Here is a 23,106-nt window from a genome sequence, read left to right as displayed (position 1 = left end):
TGCTCTTTTGTTTCCATAAAACATGTGTTCTATGAAATATTTAATAGTGAGATTATTATAATTTATTATAAACATACGAGCAGAGGGAGTTCCTGTTGAGGCTCAGTGGGTTAAGGACCCGACATGGTGTCCATGAGGATGCAGGTTCGATCCCTGGCCCCGCTCAGTGGGTTAATGACCCAGCACTGCCACAAGCTGCCCCATATATCGCAGACGTGACTTGGATCTGGCATTGCTGTGGCTACAGCGTAGGCTGGCAGCTGCTGCTTCAATTTGACCCCTAGCCCAGGAACGTCCATATGCCGTGGGTGTGGCCTTAAAAAGGAAAAATAAAAAGCACATAATCGGGAAACCTGTCTCTTTAAACCAAATCGCCATTATCTATAAAATGTGAAAGCTCAGATTGGGTTGGTGGACCCTTGCCATTGGCTCACACATTACCCATATTTAGACACTTCCTCCTTCATCCAGAAAGATTAAGACGGACGTTTGCGAGAAGACCCAGCCGACCCTGGACGTCGGGCTGGGAGAGCACATACAGGGAATGGTCACGACCCTTGAGGCCAGTATTTAGCACCATGTCATCCCCCACATCTGCTTTGACATCTCGTGGCGAGAGATCCTCGTTTGCTCCTAAGGTTTGAGCAACGAGTAAATGGGCAAGGTCCGTGTTTACAAGTGCAAAAGCCCTGAACCTGGAAGAGGTGGAAGCCCAAGAACATCCATGGGTAGGAAGGACGTAGCCAAGGGGAACCGAAGGCAGGGATCTAAGAGGGTCACCGCTTGGAAAAGAAAACATTATGAACAATCTTATGCCAATAAATTTGACAAACGTTTGGCAACGAAACAAAATGAACAGATTCTTGAGAGACACAAAGTATTACAACTGAGTATGATAGCTAATTTTATGTGTCAAATTGTCTGGGCCTCAAGATGCCCAGATATTTGGCCAAGTATAACCCACCCTGAGTGTTACTCTAGGTGTCTCTGTGCAGGTGTTTTTGAGCAGATTAATATTTAAATCAGTGGACTTTGAGCAAAGCAGTTCACAGTGCAGGTGGGCCTCACCCAATCAGGTGAAGGCATGCCTGGACCAGAAGGTCGGCTCTCACCTTGAGCCAGAGAAAATTCTCCAGCCGACGGTCCCAACTTCAACTGCAGCCTTGGCTCTTCCTGATTCTACATGAGATGCTCATCAGACTAAAACTGGAACATTAGCCCTCCTGGGTCTCCAGCCTCATCACCCTGTCGGTTCTGGACATGCCAGCCTCCATATTCATGTGAGCCCGTTATTTTATTAATATACACTATATATAAAATACTGTATGTATTCTATGTATAGTATAGATTATATAGATATGTATGTGTGTTACACACATTTGCACACATACGTATGTGTCCATAAATATATACATTATATATACAATATGTAAATAATATCCCATTGGTTTTGTTTCGCCAAAGACACTTGGCTAATACACTGACATGAGGAGAAATAGAGGATCTGAATAGAGGAGTTCCTGCTGTGGTGCAGTGAGTTAAGAATACAAATGCAAAGGTTCTGGATCTGGGGAGGTGCAGGTTTGATCCCTGGAGCAACGCAGTGGGCTAAAGGAGCCAGCATTGCCACAGCTGCAGTGTAGGTCCTGGCTCAGAAACTTCCATATGCCATGGGTATGGCCATTAAAAAAAGAGAGAAAGAGAAGAAGATCTGAGTGGAATTCCGTCTACTAAAGAAATTCTATTTTATAACCTTTCCATAAAGAAAAGCCTACACGTGACGTCCATGATGCATCCTAGTAAAGCTTTAAGGACAAAATAATAGTCCTCCTTCAACAACTTAGAAAAGAAAATCATTCTTAAGTCATTTGATGAGACCAGAATTACCCTGATAGCAAAACAAGAGTTCCTGTCATGGCTCAATGTAAACGAATCCAACTAGGAATCATGAGGTTGCAGGTTCCATCCCTGGCCTCGCTCAGTGGGTTAAGGATTCAGCATTGCCATGAGCTGTGGTGTAGGTCGAAGACGGAGCTTGGATCTGGCATTGCTGTGGCTGTGGTGTAGGCCGGCAGCTGTAGCTCCAATTCGACCCCTAGCCTGGGAACCTCCATATGCTGTGGGAGCGGCCCTAGAAAAGACCAAAAAAAAAAAAAAATGCTAGCATAAAGCTAAATCAGGATCATGATATTAATATGCCACAATGTGAAGCGTGCAGTTTCCTCAACTCTGGGCACCAGACATCCCAAAAGAAAACAAATAAATAAAGGAAAACTCCATTTTCCATAACAATTATCAACTCAAGATCAAACGGCACTTTGTAATCTTTCATTGTAGCAAAAATACCTCTGCCTGAGTAGCCTCTTTGAAAAATGCATTTCATTTCTCAGTAACTAAGTTTTTGTTTGTTTCATTTCACTGTTGTCATTATAATGTCACAGTTCAGTCACAGTAAGTGGTCACTATCCATATTCAATAACGTTCATGCACGATACCTGTTCTCCCATGAGAATGAGCTTAATGCCCACAAGAACGCGTGAATGCAATTATTGCAGCCTTGGAGGGACATGAAAGCAATCCTGCCTGTACATGTGTGAATATTCGGTTCTATATGTAAGTTCTTGGTCTCCAGAGAAATGATGCCCTCACAGCAAGGCTTGGAGACAATGTAGCACCTCGGAGGGCTGGGCTCCCAAAAGCGCTTCCTCTCGGCTCAGACACCACCATCCTTTTCCCTGCAAGAGTACATCCCAGTGGTCCCCCAAGGGCCATAAGTGCTTCCTTGTCTTGATTTCCACCTCCTCTCGAGGGAGTAGGGTGGGCAGTTTCCCCCAGGGCAGGGTCCCCGAGGCCATGGAGGTTATAACAGTCTCAGCTTATATGGGTTACAGCTCCAGCATCAGCGGAGAACACCCCGGTGCGACTGCATCCTCTGAAAGTGAGTCGGGGAAGGAGATCGTGGGGAGGGGCCTGAGGGGCACAGGGAGATTTGCCAGGAGGTCGAGGGGCCCTCTGTCTTCAGCCCAGACCTGTATCCCTGAGCTTCTGCCAGCCAGGCGTGCTTGCGCGGTCTGAGCAGAGGTGGCAGAATCAGTGTCCTGTGTGACAAGAGGAGCCTTCCTGACTGCCTTGGCCCCAGCTGCGGGGGGGGTCGTGCACCATACCGGGGTCCACGTTAAGCTGGGGCTTGTCCTGGGAAAACGAAGGGATGTCTCGGGAGAGCTGAGGAATAGGACCTAGTGGAATGAATTGGGTGCTTTCAGTCTGAGGTCTGGAAATTCAGAGATTTCCCTGCAAGAGAAAATCTGTGAATACACACTTGATGAATCAGGGGGAGGAATAATCTCGCTGTAGTGACCCATCAGAAAACAAAGATGTGTGTGAGGGCAAGGGGAGGCAAAAGCGATCTCAGTTCAATTGAAAGCATTTCTAGAAGCCGAAGTGCTAATACTAGAACGATCTGCCGGGGGCGGGGGGAGTACTTTTTTTGTCTCTATATCCAGTCTGTAAGGTTAATAGATAGACTGGTGGCTTGTAAGTCAAATACATTCCAATAAATTTTTAAAAATGCAAAACCCATTGGGGGAGGGAAGAATTGGGAAGGCAGGAATAACACATACGCCCTCCTGTATAAAATAGACAATTAACAGAAGCTACTACAGGATAGCACAGGAAAAGCGACTCAGAAGTCTGCATCACCATATAAGGGGGAAAAGAATGGCTGTATTTACATATATGCCTGATGCACTTTGCTGCACACCTGAAACAAATACAACATCGTAAGTCAATTACCCTCTAATAAAAGAACATTGGAAATAAATAAAATAAAATCAGCTTTAAAAAAAGGAAAAAACAAAAATAAGACAGACTGGTGGGACGGCTTCACATTTAACCAAACAGCATGGGGCAAGTGTCCTGGCAGTGGTTCTGTCTCCTGGTCAGCTTTGGCCAGGCACATCTGGCCCCTGGTCCCCCACTTCTCCAGGTGTCTGGCACCAGCCCATCTCTGAGCTGCCTCTCACTATCCTTGCTCAGTTTCCCAGCTCTTCTATTTCCTGGGTAAGCAACCCCTAGTACTAAATTCCTTTTCCAAAAAAAAAAAAAAAAAAAATCTTAGGTTTCTATTTTCAAGCTTAGAACCTGACTGATATATTCAAAATACCAGGGACACGGTATATGCATCATATGAGAGAATAAAATGTTGAATTTACCATTGATGAATCGAGTAAAATAAAAATTTTAATAAGAAAAATAGCATGAGGCTAAGCAATCCTTTTCATCCCTTCCACATCTCAGTCTGTGCTTCCAGGGTGCTGTGACATAGCTCCGTCCTGGACCCTAGGCATGAATTCCTTCCCCGCGTTGGTCTCCAGCTTCATCTGGCTTCCTCAGCTTGACCCTGATGAACACAAGAAATAATTAGCTCTGAGGGCTCAGTCCTGCTCTTGCCATCAACTGTCTCTGATTGCAGAGGGCGACTGAAAAAGGCAGAGAAAAATATACACACACATCCAAGTCATCCAAGTGCTTTAGCCCCACAGGTGATAGATTCTCATTGTTTACTGGAAATTATTGTCTGAAGAAAGAAAAGAGAAAAAGGCCAAAAATATTCTTTAAAAAAGAATGGAAAATAAGATGGACAGTTTTTTGCTTCTACTCCCCAGAAATTCTATCCTAGTGCTGGAATACTCTTTCCAAGACGCTCCAGGAATTTTTTAAATATTTTATTTCTTTTAGGTTTCCTTATGGATCCTCTTTTCCGACAGGTGCTTCCCTGTGGCCGGGTCCTCCAGAAATCAGGCAGGGGTCTTTCATCCAGCCTAATCACGGTGAGATTTGGGATTCTGCTAAGAGCGAAAGTGCTGGAATGCTACAACAGTGGACGAGTGGAGGAGGAGCTGAAATGCCAAGTGAAGGGCAAATGGCAAAGTCCTGATGGAAGGAAGGTGTGTCAGAATTTGACGCCGAAACCTGCATGTGCTGTGACAAAACTAGCTGGTACGACGGCAACTCTTGCATTGGCACAGATGAGACCATTTTAAAGCCACTTAGAAGTTTACCAAGGCATGCTTAACATGCGCTATTTCTAACAACACCAAAAGAACTGAGAGGTAACATACACCCCTGGGGTGTCTTGAACCCATTTTTGCTTCCAGGGAGAAGGGCAGTTCCTGGCAGACCCTGATAAGACAGGACTCCCTGGATTTTTATTTTTTATTTATTTTGTCTTTTTAGGGCCGCACCTGCGGCATATGGAGGTTCCCAGGCTAGGGGTCTAATCAGAGCTGTAGCCACCGGCCTACACCACAGCCACAGCAACATGGGATCCAAGCCGCATCTGCGACCTACATACACCACAGCTCACAGCAACGCCGGATCCTTAACCCACTGAGCGAGGCCAGGGATCAAACTCGCAACCTCATGGTTCCTAGTCAGATTCGTTTCTGCCGCGCCACGATGGGAACTCCCGCCCTTGATTTTTAAAGCTAAACCTCAAACACAATGGAGGATGATGTGGGAAAAAGAATATATATATATATCTGTATATCTGGGTCACTTCGCTGTACAGTAGAAATGGACAGAACACTCTAAATCAACTATAATGCAGAAAATAAAAGTTGGAAAAAAATAAAATAAAATAAAGCAGGACATCAAAAGGAAGGAAGAGAAGAATTGGGGAATAGCTTTTGCCGACCTAGCCATTCCCAAGGCCACTTGGTAGGAAGGCTGCGGTCTAAGAAAAACCCAAGGGCACAGGCCTGGAAGTGTGGCATCGAGGCCGCACATAGACGGGGGGATGGGTCATTTTAAAGTTACATCAGATTAGGGATTTTGTGCTTGAGAAATCATTTCAGATTCTTACTTCTATTAAAAATCCTTCCTGACCACATAACTTCTATCTAGCCCCCATCCCATTCCAGAATTACTTCTCTACCACTGTGTTTAAGTTTCAAAAGCTGTCGTGACCCTCGAGGGGCAGATCTGTTCCCTTTTCAGAGGAACCAGATACAGTATGGTAGCGTGATAGGGCTCCGAGGAATCCTGAGGTCCAGCCAGGGCCCCTTAGCTAATTAATGTACCGCAGCCGAGGTGACAGAGGTTGGGGTTTAAAATCAGTAGGATTTTGCATCTCGATGGAAAGTTCTGCTCTCTGTGTGATCTTGGAATTTTCTCAAACGTCCTCTACCTCGTTTCCCTCATTTGTAAAGTCACAGAAGATGTATTTCCCAGGGTCGTTTTAATAATGGAGTTAACGCTCCTCGTACACGTTAGCACAGTGTCTGGTGAGTCCATTTAATACACCGCAGTCATGTTCACAGTTTACCAGCCAGCCAAACAGATGCAAAAGGGTGATGGTTTCTTTTGTTTTGGGGGGGGGGGTGTTGGTTTTGGTTTGTTTGGATTTTTTTTTTTTTTGGTTTTGTTTTTTGCTTTGCTTTTTAGAGCTGCACCCACAGCATGTGGAAGTTCCCAGGCTAGATACCAAATTAGAGCTACAGCTGCCAGAGGCCCACATCATAGCCACAGGCAACACCAGATCCAAGCCTGAGCTGCATCTATGATCTACACCACAGCTCATGGCAATGCTGGATCCTAAACCTACTGAGTGAGGCCAGGGATTGAACCCGCACCCTTATGGATACGAGCCAGATTCTTAACCCACCGACCCACTACAGGAACGCCAAACAGGGAAGTTTAAATAGGGATGACTCAATTTATACTCATGGAATGACACCTAGGCAAACAGCAGTACAAAGTAGAGAGATCTAGGACTTTACCCAAAATGATTTTAAAGATTCCAGAAATTCTGATCTCAAACGTTGCGTAGGCATCTCTCACTGTAGAGGAAATGCATGTTTCGCAGACTTCTTTGTATCTGCCTTTCAAATCTAGCAGGAGGGTGGTCCTGAGAGCATTTTACTTTCATGTGCATGAAGTTAGTTCTCACTGACACTCAAAATATTCTGCACATGGCTCTGTCCTTATCTTACTGCTTTGTCTCACAATCGACCATCCCCGGGGAAGGTGCACATCCTTGAGAACAAGGATTATACTTAATCGTTGTGTTCCCTCTATGTAAAGAGTAAATAAAAGGTAAATAAGAAGAAAGGAGTGGCAGCATTTAACAGGATCTGATGTGGATGTTGGTGACATTATCTGGGCACCCGGGCAAAGAGATTCAGAGTGGAATCACGGAAGACACCAACTGAAACCACAGGACCTCTTTTTATCCCAACCCTCCACCAAAAGGACATGTCCTATAGCTAATTGTTTAAAACTCATGCTCTTTCTAAGATTTTTTTATTCGAAAATTAGAAAGAGTTCACAAATGGGAAGACATAAAAATTGCAAAAGATTGAAATGAATTTATTTTCTGTAGTAACATGCAAAATCTTCAATTAAAGAAAAATGACCTGCTAAAAACCGAAGATTACTCCCGATTAAGTTGAATGATTCTTCCTTTGTTAGCACGCTCAGAGGTTAATTTTTTAGATCATAAAAGGACATCTGTAAAAACAAAATCCCCAAGATGACACCTCACAGAAATGTCTCCACTGAGGTTTCAGACTTCCTTCTGAATTGTTTTGTCAGGTCCCCTAGCTGGCAGCTCTGGCTGTCCCTGCCCCTCAGCCTCCTCTTGCTCCTGGCCATGGGGGCCAACGCCACCCTCCTGGTCACCATCCGGCTGGAGGAATCTCTGCACCAGCCCATGTACTACCTGCTCAGCCTCCTCTCCCTGCTGGACATGGTGCTCTGTCTGACTGTTATTCCCAAAGTCCTGGCCATCTTCTGGTTTGACCTCAAGGCCATCAGCTTCTTTGCCTGCTTTCTTCAGATGTACATCATGAATTGTTTTCTTGCCATGGAGTCTTGCACCTTCATGGTCATGGCCTACGACCGCTATGTGGCCGTCTGCCACCCTCTGAGGTACCCCTCCATCATCACTGACCAGTTTGTCGCCAAGGCAGCCATCTTTATTTTGGCCAGAAATGCACTTCTAACTGTATCTGTTCCCATCCTCTCTGCTCGACTCCATTACTGTGGCAGAAATGTCATTGAGAATTGCATCTGCGCCAACATGTCTGTCTCCAGGCTCTCCTGTGACGATGTCACCGTCAATCGCCTCCTCCAGTTTGCTGGGGGCTGGACGCTGCTGGGCTCTGACCTCGTCCTCATCTTCGCCTCCTACACCCTCATCCTGCGGGCCGTGCTCAGACTCAAGGCAGAAGGCGCCGTGGCCAAGGCCCTGAGCACCTGTGGCTCCCACTTCATCCTCATCCTCTTCTTCAACACCATCCTCCTGGTCTTCGTCCTCACTCACGTGGCGAAGAAGAAGGTGTCCCCGGATGTGCCCATCCTGCTCAATGTCCTCCACCATGTCATCCCGGCCGCCCTCAACCCCATCGTTTATGGGGTGCGAACCCAGGAGATCAAGCAAGGAATCCAGAGGTTGCTGAAGAAAGGGTGGTGACGAGCACAGCTGAGGCTCTGCCCCCCACAGTAGGAGGCGTTTTAAACCAGCTCATTAGAAATTGGCCAAAATCCATTGCTCAGAGATGTAAGAGCAGAAAATACGCTTAAGTCTGAAGCAATTTCCTGACTTTATCCTTCTTCTTCAAACCTCAGTGCTTGCCGCTAAATGCCTGACACTTCTGAGACTTTTTAAAATGTTTTCCCAATACTTACTACTTTGCTGTGTCTAATATGAGAACATATGGAGGAGAAATTCTACAGTGGAGAAATAAATCCCAGTTAATACTGTATTCACTATGTCTGCATGCGTACTTTTTAAAATTATGTATAATTAGGGATATAAATATCTTTGTATGTCTTTATTATTGTTAACATTATTGTTGTTATTAATTCAGTGACATAATGCAGTTGCGAGAAAATCACAGTATTTTAAATGTCAGCCCTAAATGAAGAAAAGTAGCTAGAGTCTCTATGCGCATCTCTTTCACTTGCCTCCAACCAGGTCCTCCTACTCTTTGTATCAAGCAAAGCCTGTATCTTGCTATCAGGTGCAAGCCTCCAAAGGACAGAGCTCTTGCAGGAACTGCTCACATGTGAAGAAATGGGACTTCCTGTGTTTAGGAGAAGGTTGTACAAGGCTTCTTCCTCAGTGTCTTGGCACCATTGTCTACCCTCGAAGCTTCCTTTTTAGGGTTCAAAATGAATCCGTTTGTGATGTGTACACCGAGCTCTGCTTTAGGGTACTAACATGTCACAATGTCAGAAGATGTTCCAGGAATGACACTGAAATATAGTACGGCTTATTATTAACTGAAGAAAGATGTTCCATTCACCGGCTGTGGTGCAGGAACTCAAGGGAACGAAGATGCGTAGAATAAACATGCAATCACTGAGGAACTCACATGTTGTTCAAATGGAATTAAAGCCAGTCTAGACCCTACAATGCTGAAGGAGTGTTTTCTTCTACATATGAGGGAGTAGAAAGAATGAGGGGGAGGTCCCATTGTGACTCCTCGGGTTAAAAGCCCAACACAGTGTCCATGAGGATAGGTATATATATATATGTGTGTGTGTGTGTATATATATAGGTATATATATATGTGTGTGTGTGTGTGTATAGGTATATATAGGTGTATATATATATATAGGTATATAGGTGTGTGTATGTGTGTGTGTGTATATATATGTGTGTGTGTGTATATATATAGGTTCAACCCCTGGCCTCGCTCAGCTTCCAGCATCACCCCAAGCTGTGGTGTAGGTCAAAGATGCAGCTCAGGTCTGGCATTGCTGTAGCTGTGGCATAGGCCATCATGGCAGCTCCGATTGACCCCCAGCCTGGGATCTTCCATATACTACAGGTGCATCCATAAAAAAGAAAAAAAAGAGAGAAAAAACAAGATAGAAATACAGTAATTCGAAACAAAAGACAAGCCTGAGACCATGCCTTAGATGGTCTTCTGCGTTCTGGGCCTTGCAAACCACAAATAAGACATGTGACCAGGAGGAAATCAGCAGCCTCGCTGAATTTCAGAGTCCTCATCTGTTGCATAGAGACAAAGAACCAGTTGTTTTAAAACCCATATCTAGTTCTAATAATCCCTGAAAGCGTGCCCTGCTTTCAGACAAGCATGACTCATATCGTTGAGTCTCTTTTCCACACTTCTCCCCTCTAAGCCATTGGGGTGGACCTTCCCACATTCCGTCATGGTAAGTGGAGACTGACCTAAGAATATATTTCAGAACTCCACAGGGCATGGCAGTGGCCATACACACCAAATTTTGGCAGCATTTTTTCCCTTATCTGATATGTATTCAACACCAGCAATATGCCAGATATAGCAAGATCTAGGATTTGAGGATAGCCTCACGAGCAAAAGAGACTTAGATCAAAGTACATTTCAAGGGAAATTCAATTATTAAATAAATAAATAGCTTTAGCAAGTGATAAGTTCTACAAAGAAAAAAGATGGCACAGCGTTAGAGTGATCTAAGAGAAGGAAGCTACTTTGGGTGTAATTATTAAGGAACCTCCGTGCAGGTGATTTTTGAATTGAGATCGTAAATGTTAACAAGTTCATCGTTTGAACATAAGGGTAAGATTGTTCCAATCAGATGGAACAATGACTATGGTGGCTTAAAGCTGAGAACAAGCAGAAGGTCCAAGAAGCAGTGGACATCCCAGCAGGTGTGTGGGATACAGTGATGGGGAGGGGAAGGCAGAGGTTACAGGGGAGATCTGACAGCAGGTAGCAGAACCTCTAGCTCCAAACAGACAAAGAAGGGCTGGCAATGGGAAGATGGCTATCACTTTAAGCCTGGCAATAGACTGGGGGTCAATGCAGAATAAGAGAAAGGGAACTCAGCTCAGAACCGAAGCAGGGACCCAACCCTACAAACCAGAGACATACCAAGAAGAGGCTGGGATTTAAAGGTCAGATCCTACTATCATAACGGTACCAGAGAGGGAACGTTACAACAGAGACCTTCTATCCTGGGCGAGTTTAGCTGGAATGGTGCTCAGCACTAAGGCGTCTTCTAATATTGATGGATGATGTAATTTCATCCTCATTACTCCAGGACTGGATGCAACGGGAGGCAGAACTGAGCCACATTGTAGATTATCGAATCTGGCTGGAGTAGCTGTAAACAAAAAGGCTTAAACCAATCGCCTTCCCCATGCACTTTATCAGGGATTCCAGGATCTGCGACAAGGTGGCGGGCGGGGTGCACAGTTTCAAGTTTTCCCTCTGTTGACGAAGTATTTAGTAACATCCTGCTGGTTGCATCTCTTTTTTATTTTTTATCGAGGTCTAATCGACATACAACACGTTAGTTTTAGGAGTATAACCTAATAATTCAACACTTGTATATACTGAGAAATTATCACTACACTAAGTCTAGTTAACATCTATCGTCATATACAGTTATACTTTTTTCTCGCGATAAGAACTTTCAAGATCCACTCTCTTAGCAACTTTCAAAATGCGATAAAGCGTCATTAAGTAGCGTCTCCATGCTGTACATTGCATTCCCCATGACTTATTTATTTTTAAAATGGAATTTAAGTACCATCTATACTCTGATAACTCAAACTCCTGTCCCCATTGTGGATCTGGCCCCTGAAAAGTGTCAGTCGCTTACTTTTATTTCTGTTTGGATATTTAATAGTCACTTCAAAAGTAGAGTCAAGGTTAAGAATCCGGTGTTGTCACTGCTGTGACATGGGTTTGATCCTTGGCCCTGGAACTTCTGCATGACATGGGCACAGCCGAAAAACAATAACAAAAACAAAATAAATCATTTTTTAAAAGTAGAGTCAAGGAGCTCCCATCGTGGCTCAGTGGAAATGAACCTGACGTATCTATAAGGACACGGGTTCTATCCCTGGCTTCACTCAGTGGGTTAAGGATCTTCTGTTGCCCTGAGCTGTGGTGTAGGTTGCAGACATGGCTCAGATACTGCATGGCTGTGGCTGTGGTGTAGGCTGGCAGCTGTAGCTCCGATTGGACCCCTAGCCTGGGAACTTCCATAGCTGCACGTGCGGCTCTAAGAAAAAAATTTAAAAAAAAAAAGAATCCTTTGTAGAAATAGAGTTCAGTGTGTTTAAAGTCAGACTTTTGATATCACATATAAAGATAGATAGTCAGTTAACGGCACTCCTCTTTTCCGGTGTTCCAGATACTCCTGAAAAATACCTTAGTATCATCATTTCTCCTCCATCTTTTATGCTCTACAGAGTAACTCCCAGCAAATCTTGGGACCTATGACTTCAGTTTCCACTCATCGCCTTAGTCCAAGCCATGACCCCTTTTCACCAGAATGGTTGAAATAAAGTCCTCATTGGTTTCCCCAGTCCTGCCCACCCCCCATGTCCTGTCTGAAGCACTGTCCATCCCTGCCCTATGAACTAATTTATTCATTTTTTGGCTGCACCTGTCACATACAGAAGTTTCCAGGCCAGGAATTGAACTGAAGTCACTGTAGCAACCCGAGCCACAGCAGTGACAATGCTGGATCCTTAACCCACTGAGCCACACGGGAACGCCCACCCTATGAAGTAAATGTGAGAGGCATTCAGAATGTCAATACTGAGAAGTATGTGAAAGCTACTAAATACTTATTTAATGAACAAGTAATTGAGGAACCACAGTAGCAGGGAGTCAGAATGAAGAAAACATGGATTTGATGAAGATTTGAGGAGGGGGCAGTAGTTAAGGGAGGTTTAAATTCAAGATGAGGACAGCAGCATGGACGTTACATTGTGTTCCTTGTGGGTATGCCGTTGAAATCATCACCAAAATGCTCACACTTCCATAATCCCTCATCTTTGACTCACATCTCTCAGCGCTGGTACTTGAGTAGCTTGATGATCCCTTGCTTGATTTCTTGGGTTCGTACTCCATAAACAATGGGGTTCAGGGCTGGTGGGATGAGGTGGTGCAAAACATTGAGGAGGATGGGCACCTCCGGGGGCACCTTCTTGCCCGCCTTGTTTGTGAAGATGAAGACAAGCAGCAAGGTGTAAAAGAAAAGTATGAGGATGAGATGAGAACCACACGTGCTCAAGGCCTTGGTGGCTGCATCCCCCGACTGCAGATGCATAACAGCCCTCAGGATGAAGCAGTAGGATAGCAAGATGAGGACCAGACCAGAACCCAGAAGGCACCAAACACTCACGAACTGGTAGAGCTTGTTTAGGTGAATATCCCCTCAGGAGAGCTTGGCTACAGAAATGTTGGCACAGATACAGTTCTCCACCACATTGCTGGCACAGTAGTTGAGCCTGGCGGCCAGAACTGGGGTAGGCAGAGTAGCCACCAAATTGCGGAAGACGATGAAGAGGGCCGCGTTGATGACAAACCGTTCGGTGACGATGGACGGGTAGCGCAGTGGGTGGCAGATGGCCACATAGCGGTCATAGGCCATGACCAGAAAGGTCGAGGACTCCATGGGGAGGAATGTATTCATGATGAACATCTGCAGGAAGCACCCCGCAAAGCTGATGGGTTTCATGTTGAACCAGAAGATGAGCAGGACCTCCCGGGATTAATATTACTCTCAAAAATTGTGCGTCTGTTCCCATCCTGGGGTAAACCCTGGGAGAGCCCTTAGATGCCTTTAATCATCCATATCCCCAAACCACAGCCCCATAATCCAAGCTGGGACAGCATCCTCATTTCAGACACCTTCCTTCTATGGGCATGCCAACCTCCAAAGCCTGGTTTCTACCCTTTTCTCTCCAACTATGGATCACACCTTTTGTTTCAAAAGGTTTACTTCTAGCCTGTTTTCTCTTGATCTCTAGAGTTCTTACCCAAACTCCAGCTGAACGCATCTGCCCATCCAAATGTAACCCAAGGCCATCAAGCCCAGTAAGTCCAATCCCTAGATTTGGACACCCTCCGACATCTCCCTGCACACAAGAAACTTCTTCCAAGTATGCTTCCTATCCCAGTGCATCCAGTTACATTTTAGAAAGAAATCTCTAGAGCCCTTGGGCATAAGGTTGGGGTGATCTCCCTAGAAGTACAGAGAAAATCAAAACTTGGAACCACTAATTCAGACAATGAGAGAGGGCCTGTAAGTTTGGGGGAGGAAATGAAACTTTAAAAGGAAATCACAGGACTTGAGGATAAGAGGGACTCATCTGGGAACTGTGATGGTCCTAGGGTGACAGTGCAGGACTGTTCACAGCATCGAAGCAAGGTACCGTTTGACTAAGTGCCTGGGAGTAAATCCAGGGCAGGTCTGACCTTGGGGATGACGGTGAGGCAGAGGATGAGGTCCAGCGCAGAGAGGATGGCAAGCAGGTAGTACATGGGCTCGTGCAGAGAGGCCTCCTGCCAGATGGCAAGCAGTAGCACAAAGTTGGCCCCGAGGGCCAAAACCAGGAGAGGAGCCAAGACTGTCGACAGCCAGTGCTGTGTATCCTGCATGCCTGGAAAGCAGATCATCAGAAACTCAGTCACCTGGGTCCCCGTGTCGTTGAGAGATAACACCATGATGCCAGGGGGCCTGAAACTGGCTGAAAGAAAAGAGATATGAATTCACGGTTTGATTGTTTCATTAACCTCCTAACTGACTGATCTGTCTCCACTCTAGGCTGTCAGCGTTCTTCTCGATTCTACTGATACAAAACCTGTCTAAAAGTTAAATTGGACCATGTCAGTCCTTAGCATTCGTAGCTTTATGAAGAATGACTTCCTTCCCGTGAGTACGTTCCAGATCCACACACATCGACCCAGCCCCATAGGGCGTGCCTGGCTTTGTCTCACTTCTGTGTGTTTACATGCGTCACATCCTTCTTCTAGAATCATCTCTCTTGCCATCAGCTAACTACCTTCTGCTAACCCCGTCCTATTTGTACCAAGTCACACCTCTTAGAAACTGAAAGGGAAAAATCTTTTTTTTTCCTGTTACTCTTCTCATTTTATTTTTATTATTATTATTTTTTTGTCATTTCAGAGCCATGCTCGCAGCATCTGGAGGTTCCCAGACTAGGAGTCGAATCAGAGCCGCAGCCGCCAGCCTACACCACAGCCACAGCCAGAGCCACAGCAACACGGGATCCAAGCCACATTCTGTGACCTACACCACAGCTCATGGCAACACCGGATCCTTAACCCACTGAGCGAGGCCAGGGATCGAACCCACGTCCTCACGCACACCAGTCGGGTTCGCTACCACTGAGCCACGATGGGAACTCCTATTACTCTTTTTACACACATAGTTAGATGCTTCTTTGTCCCACTGTTTCTCCGTGATCCTTAAATAGCCTGATCGTGCGGCTCAACAAAACGCCCCTGTGTTCCTTGATGTTTCCTAGTTGTCTTCCAAAAAGTCTGTGTTCCCTCTGCCAGCAATGCCGTCTCCTCTCTTCATTATAGCGCAGAGAAAAATGCCCCATACATGTTAATGTAACAGGCTCTCAACAAGTACAGCTCAGAGGCAGGAGACTGACAGATTGCGGAAAGCATCACAACGCCTTGAACTAATTTCACTTACTGTCTCCCTATCTTTCGCTACCATCAATCACTGGCCCTCTTGCCTAACACCCAGGAAAAAGCGGAACAAAGCAGAAGAGGTAAAAATACTTTAGTGCTGAGGGGGAAAATAAATAACCCAGCAGTGAGAACAATAAATACAAGAGATACCCGCGTGGTGTCTTTTTTGCATGTGTATCTGGTAAGTTTAAAGCAAACAAATCACATAACGTTTTCCCAGGCAAAGGAGAGGAATTAAGGAAATGAGGCTTCTCAGACAAGGGAAGGACCGAGGAACACTTAAACATGTCCCAGGATAAGCTGTCTCAGACTGGACCTCCAGCTCCCTTGCAGTGTCTTCTTATCCACCCAGGATTCTGCTGCTGAAGAAGTTGCCAGGTTCTGCTGTGTTCTCCTCCAAAGCAAGGAAAGATCGTTTTCTGTAGGTGGATTCGGGGCAGGTTGTGGAAGCATCCCTGAAAAAGTATCTCCCTACCAAGGTTTGGAGCTGTGTGGTGTTCCTTGGCTGTAGAGTCTGGGCTTCTCATCAGGATTCGCGTTTGTCTAGACCGGTGGTTCTCCAGGGTGAGTGCGGCTCAGAATCACCCAGAGAGCTGTTGACCCACATACTGCAGAGTTACCGGTTCTGCAGGTCTGGAGGGAAGCCTGAGAACTTGCCTTTCCAGCAAGTTGCCGGGTAATGCAGATGCTGCTCTTCCAAGGACAGTACTTGGGGAATGACAGAATTGGGGTAACTGACCTAACCTCTAATCGAGACGAACTGTAACCCAAGACTGCTGCCTCCGTTTAGCCAGCCCTGGTCACGCTCTGCTCAGCTTTAAACATCAAACTGGCGGCTTCTTCCATGATTTTCAGTTATTTAGTACCATTCGGGGCCATCGCCCTTCTCCCAATTTCTAAATCATCTTCCTCTCGTGGACTCTCTGGGAATTTCATAGGTCCTTTCTCACAGTTTCATCTCTCTCTGCCTGACCCTATAGTTCCTAGCCACCTCTCCTGGTGGCTCATACAGCTCCCTAAGGTCATTAAGATCAAGGACACGATATGCTTCTTTCTTGGGTGTGGTAGTGGCTCAAATCCAGACACTTACCCTATGCCTCTGATTAATAGTCTAATAATAAAGAATGCACTCCCGTCCGCCTCCCAGCCAGAGACAGACCTGAGCTGACCTTCTGCGAGCGTGGCTGAGCCACAGTCTAATGTGTTCGTGCTCCTCTGGTGTCCGTGACCTTGGGGGTCTTCACATACTAACATCTGAGGCTGCAAGAACATCCTCTGAAGTGAGCAGCGAGTAAGCTGAACACCAAACTCAAAGTGTCACTTACGCTTGACTTTCCAGTACACGGCTCCCAAAGTTACTTACAGGGAGAGTCTTACAGTGTGGCCACCCGGCTGCTTCCAGGCAAGCTGTGACTTCTCTGCTGGTGGCTTCAGCCCTGGACAGCTGCACGAAGATGCTGTGTCTATTACAGCCACTCTCCTGTGTCCAGAATCATGAAGAGCGGATTTGGAAAAATCCTGCCCCCGTGGGACCCTCCCTCCCTGCGGACAAACACCCACTTCTAAGGTAAAGAGAGAGAGTTCTGCGTATAACCGCAGATGGAATAAAAGAGCAGTCACTAGTTTATGGTTTCTCTTGAGGTGTCTGAAAGTTACATAAACCGAGAGGAATTATTTGTCATGGAAAGGAATACCATTTGGGGACTTGAAGGATGTGTGTAAGACAGCTCTCAAGAAGACAGATGTCATTAGACTTATGAAATGACTTCATGTTATAAATTAACTGCATTCTAGAAAAATCGTTTCAAAACAATTAAAACCACTCTGAAATTTTAAAAAATTGTATTTAAAGTGAGTACTTAATGATGATTTATTTTATCATTAATTTTTAGTTATTTTTTTAAAAATAGCTTCACACAGGAAAAATAATGTCACTTAAATGAAAACAACTGTATGCAATTCTTTTTTTTAATGTATGCAATTCTGAACAGTAAAGTACATACATTTGATTAGGACACAGGGTTTTAGTTCAAGGATTAGCACCAAAACAAAAAAATAGTAAAAAAAAAATTACATAAAAACTTCACTAACCAAAGAGCCCAGATGAAAAAAAAAAAAAAAAAAAATATATATATATATATATATATATATATATATATATATATATAATTCAGCCATTAACAAAGAAAATGTCATTTGTGAAAATGTGGTTAGAGCTTGAGGGCATTATGTTAAGTGAAATAAATCAGACAGAGAAAGACAAATACTTATGATCTCACTTCGATATGGAATTTAAAACAACAACGACAAGCTAATAGATACAGAAAACACAGTCTCATAGATACGGAAGAGAGATTGGGTGGGAATATGAGAGAAATGGTTGAAGAAGGTCGAAATTTACACACTTAACAGTATAAAATATTAAGTCGGGGGATTTAATATACAGCATGATGATTCTAATTAATAACACTCTACTGCCTATTTGGAAGTTGCTAGAGAGTAGATCTTAAGAATTCTCGGAGTTCCCAGCGTGGCGCAGTGGTTAACGAATCCGACTAGGAACCATGAGGTTGCGGGTTCGGTCCTTGCCCTTGCTCAGTGGGTTAAGGATCCGGCGTTGCCGTGAGCTGTGGTGTGGGTTGCAGACGTGGCTCGGATCCCACGTTGCTGTGTCTCTGGCATAGGCCGGTGGCTACAGCTCCGATTAAACCCCTAGCCTGGGAACCTCCATATGCCGCAGAAGCGGCCCAAAGAAATAGCAAAAAGACAAAAAAAAAAAAAGAATTCTCATCACAAGAAAAAAAAAGTTCTGTAACTGTGTACAGTGAGAGACATTAATTAGACTTATAAATAAAGCAAAATTAACAGCAACAAAAGAAGAAATAAATCCACAAGCGTGGTAAAAGACTTCAGCATACCTGTCCTAAAAGATGATAAAACAATCCAATAGAAAGAAAATCCATACAGGTCTGAAACATCAGATTACATAGACAGAACGTGGCACATGATAAAAACAGGATTAATGCTATTTCCAAGTGTATAACCAACTAAATGCTCAAACATAAAAAAAAAAAAAACTCAACTAATTTCAAACAAGTGACATTGCTCAGAATATGTTCTCTGATCACAGTGAAATTAAAGCAGGAAGCAACATTCATGTACTTTTAAAACCCATTCTTCATAAAAACTAAATGTGCACCTCTAAATAACCTATGGGTCCACGAAAAATCAAAATGGAAATTAGGAAATCCTTTACACGGATGAAATTGCTCCAGTTATAACATTGCCTCTCATTAAGCCCAAAGACACAGAGATGCTTTGGGTTTCCTGTCTTCCTGGTCACTGAATACTCTCTGAAGTATTACATCCCATACGAACACACCTGCCTACCTTGCCGTGCACACACAGCCACCCAAACTACGCACCGGCAAAGGTGAAGGGGGGATGTATGCATTTAGGTACAAAGAGAAAGAGAAAATAAAGGCTTATGGCACTTACCCCAGAGCATCTTGAAACTCCACCCGTTTGAGTATTTGTTTGTAAAAGAGAGAGATGACAGATACTGAGTCCCATATTCCATTACCATATGTACTGTACCCATGTTCCATTTTACGGTATACTTCATTCCATAGTCCATATATCACTCCTCTCTCCATTTTACTGAATCCCACATTTTATTAACATATCTCATAAACATTTGCTAAATATCTTTCAGGCGTTTGGTGTTTTGCATGGCTCAGTAGGAAATGCAAAAGCTGGTGAACAAATTTTGACTTACTAGGATTTGTAAGAGACAGCGCATTAAAGAGAAATGCGAATTGACTTGGAAGGAAGGAGTACGCCTCTCTGAGAGCCATCCAGCCCACAAGCTTATCAAAAGAACCATGTGGAAACGTCGTGAAACTGGTACTGGAATTCTAATTCACCCCAAAGTGTTTCCACATGAACCCAAGGAAGAAATTGCAAGCAAACGAGAGGAATTTTTAAAAATCCCAAACAGAAACAAAGGTATTCTCTCTCAAGTGCTAAAAGGTGGTTTTTAGAGGCATTTAAGCAAATCTTGGATGCATGTTGACCAAATATTCTTTATTGAGAATTTCAAGAGAACTACAGATTTGATAACTTGAAAACCTCTGTGGATATGAAATTTTAGCCAGAAATAAGAAAAGTGATTGACGATGTGAAAAATCTAAGTATTTTGTGTGCTTCAAGAGGTAAATTGTAATGAAGTTGAAACTTTCTCTTCTCCGGCTTCATGAAATTGCCACCCCCCACCCCAAATGAAAGAGCACTGGAAATAGGACCCTTCATCAGGATACATGCAGTGAATCTATGATCAAATACCCCTCACGGGCTGACTTGAGATCCCCGTTTTCTGCTCTCTCTTTATGAACGACCTACAGTCTCTCCTTGGAAAGAGCAGTGCTTGCAGACTGAGTCCATCCCAACCTGTCTGTTAGCCAACCGCGGAGTCTGATGTGAAGCAGCAGGACCAAGACTTCCACAGATGACGTAGAACAAGGAACGGCTTAGTGTGCCTCAGCGTAAATAAGGAAATAAGGAAAGGATTTTATAAGTCAGGAAGACCCAGTGATTGATAAATTACACCGAGGCTGAGAAGGACACGCAGGGTGGCGGGAACATTGTATATAAATAATGAAGGACAACATCTAAAGACCTTAGAGAAAGCAGCGTGCAGAGGAAAATAATAAAGGGAGGTCCCATTTATAAATTACGAGCATATTTTGAGCTCTGACTGAAAAACTTCCCATAGGAGTTCCCACTGTGGCTCAGTGGTAAGGAACCCAGTGAGTAGCCATAAGGATGTGGGTCCAATCCCAGGCCTCACTCAGTGGGTTAAGGATCTGGCATTGCTGTGAGCTATGGTGTAGGTGACAGATGAGGCTCGGACACTGTGTCACCTTGGCTATGGTTTAGGCCAGCGGCTGCAGCTCTGATTCAACCCCTAGCCTGGGAACTTCCATATGCCATGGGTGCAGCCCTAAAAAAGCAGGAAAAAAAAAGAAAGAAGGAAAAACTTCCCATAAACGAAGTCATCCAACAACCTGATAATTCACACAATCAGAGGGCAATTTTCCCTCTTCTTAAATTAGGAAACTAGAGCTCAGATTGGAGAGTGAAGAGTTAACATCTAGGAGTGCCCATTGTGGCGCAGTGGAAACAAATCCGACTGAGAACCATGAGGTTGCGGGTTTGATCCCTGCCCTGGCTCAGTAGGTTAAGGATCTGGCGTTGCTGTGAGCTGTGGTGTAAGTCGCAGACGCAGCCCGGATCCCACGTTGCTGTGGCTGTGGTGTAGGCAGGCAGCAAACAGCTCCAATTAGACCCCTAGCCTGGGAACCTCCATATGCCATAGGTGTGGTCCTCAAAAGACAAAAGACAAAAAAAAAAGTTACACATCTAACCAGTGGCCAAAGTGGTGAACCTGGACCTAAGTAAGAGTCCTTCTCATCTCATTCCAAGATAAGAAGCAGCCTTAGCTTCTATAGTACATAAAAGTGCTTTGAACTGTGAGTTACATAAGGCTTTCTGTAAAGTGTTTCAGAGCATTCATTGTATTCACAGCTTGATTCGTTCCCTGGGAAGATTTCAGAGGAAAGAAAAAACAGGGAGGCGGGTATGAATTATTCACTTTCCTTCAACAGGAAGAAGCACAATAAGCAAAGACTTGTATTAGCAGCTCTAAAATATGTAAAGTTTAGAAGAACAGGTTTTGCCAGATTCAGAGGAATTTATCATCTAGTGTCAGAGCGAGACACACACGTGGCCCAAGATAAGTCGGAAGAATTCCGCCGGGTAAAAACAGGAAGGGGTTGTGCAGGGGGACAGGTTTAAATTGAGACGTGGGCAATGGCAAATGAAGACACTAGTGTTGGGTGTTCCATGTGGAAGAAGATGTTTGAGCATAGACGTTAAGGAAAAGTACAGAAGGCGTGATCTGAAAATAATGAGTTTACGGACCCACAGGGGCAACTAGAAAGAATATGGCTGAGAATGTCCGAGCAGCTTTGTACTTGGGCTAGAATCAGTCTTTGGCATTGTGAAACGGAAGAGAGCAGATGAAAGCTTTGATGGAAGACAATACCATGGAAACAATAAATGATCTTGTAAGTTCTTAAGAATGGCCAGCTTCATCATAGACCAGCTATGTTACAGACTGTTCTCTACTGACTCATACAAGAGCATGTTTGAAATATATCCAAAAAGGGATCTAGTCACGGATGTAACTTAATCCTGGGAAACATTGGCCAATACCTGGGCCCCCACCATTTTTAGGGCACGGTCAGGAAGGGAATTGGAAAGTGTAAAATGAGCTTATCTTTGTTGGACCAACACATAAATTCAGATGCCTGGATCCTATGGGAAGATAGGCTGGTGCTGGCCCAGGATACGAGAACTGACCCAGCAGGGCTGAAAGCAGAATGAGAAAGTCAATTCAGATTTATCTAAGATAAGCAACAGAGAATGAGGGGTTTAGAGGGCGCCCGAAATCTGAGAGAAAAGTCAGGGAGGACGGAATGAAGTCAGAAGTTGGCAAAACACATCTGAAAAAAAGGACGAACATTTTCATTTACAAAGTGTGCACACATGCACAAAGGAGTCATCACTAAACTTTTTTTATTTCATTAAAAAGAAAGAAAGCGCTGCAGGATGTTCATAATCCAGAAAAGTGACATTAGAAAATTAACAAGATCTGGCAGGGCTAAAGGAGCCAGCCCTATTCACTCAACTATAAGAATCAAAGTTCTGGAGCCAACCTCTGAATTACCACAAGAGATTCTTTTATGGCACAAACCAGTTCGACCTGTGCCAGCTGGAACCAAAATCTCTAATGCATAGCAAAGTATTAAGCAACTAAAGAAATGGAGAGCCACTGAAAATGATTAGAATAACGTTTATTCTCTTTTTATTAGAGCTGACATACAATACCATATTACAACATAATGATTTGCTATTTTTACATATTACAAATGACCGCCACACTAAGTCTAGTTACCATCTGTCACCCTGCAGAGTTATTACAACATTATTGGCTGTATTTCCTACGTAGTACATTATATCCCCATGGCTTGTGTTATAGCTGGAACTTCTTACCTCTTAATCTTCTTCGCCTATTTCATCTGTCTCTACCCCTCCACACACACCCTGCTCAAACCCTCTGGCTATTATCAAAAAGACAAGAAACAAGTGTTGGTGAGGATGTGGAGGAAGGGGAACCCTCTGTCCTCTTAGTGAGAACGTAAATTGGTGGAAGAGGCTCAGAAAGCAAAAAAATAGAACTATCGTACGATCCAGCAATTCCACTTCTGCATATTCATCCAAAGGAAATGAAAACACTATCGTGAAAAGATATATGTACCCCATGTACACAGCAACACTTCTTACAATAGCCAAGATAGAGAAGCACCCTAAGTGTCCATCCATACATGAATAGATACAGAAAATGTGGTATGTATAAATCATGAACTATTACTCTGGCATTTTTTTAAAAAGAATAAAAATTTGCATTTTTGGCAAGCATAGACATAGAGGATATCATGCCAAATTAAATAAGTCAGACAAAGACAGATGCTGCGTGATCTCACAAGTGAAATATAAAAAA

General features: G+C 44.1%; 1 protein-coding gene and 1 pseudogene across 1 annotated transcript; one reads left to right on the top strand and one right to left on the bottom strand.

The window, feature by feature from the left end:
* Positions 1–7,531: 7,531 nt before the first annotated feature.
* On the top strand, positions 7,532–8,473 carry LOC125111732 (olfactory receptor 56A3-like). The gene has a single exon (XM_047753788.1). It carries the CDS (start codon positions 7,532–7,534, stop codon positions 8,471–8,473), a length of 942 nt encoding a protein of 313 aa, XP_047609744.1.
* A 4,264-nt stretch (positions 8,474–12,737) lies between these two features.
* LOC125111445 (olfactory receptor 56A4-like) lies at positions 12,738–16,042 on the bottom strand (annotated as a pseudogene).
* Positions 16,043–23,106: the final 7,064 nt, after the last annotated feature.

Source organism: Phacochoerus africanus, chromosome 11 (genome assembly GCF_016906955.1).
Source record: "Phacochoerus africanus isolate WHEZ1 chromosome 11, ROS_Pafr_v1, whole genome shotgun sequence".
NCBI classification, from domain to species: domain Eukaryota; kingdom Metazoa; phylum Chordata; class Mammalia; order Artiodactyla; family Suidae; genus Phacochoerus; species Phacochoerus africanus.
The sequence above is the reverse complement of the archived record's forward strand: the minus strand, read 5'-3'. Positions and strand labels throughout refer to the sequence as shown.

Coding starts and splice junctions, on each gene's coding strand:
- LOC125111732 (XM_047753788.1), top strand. CDS start 7,532: ATGACACCTCACAGAAATGTCTCCACTGAGGTTTCAGACTTCCTTCTG.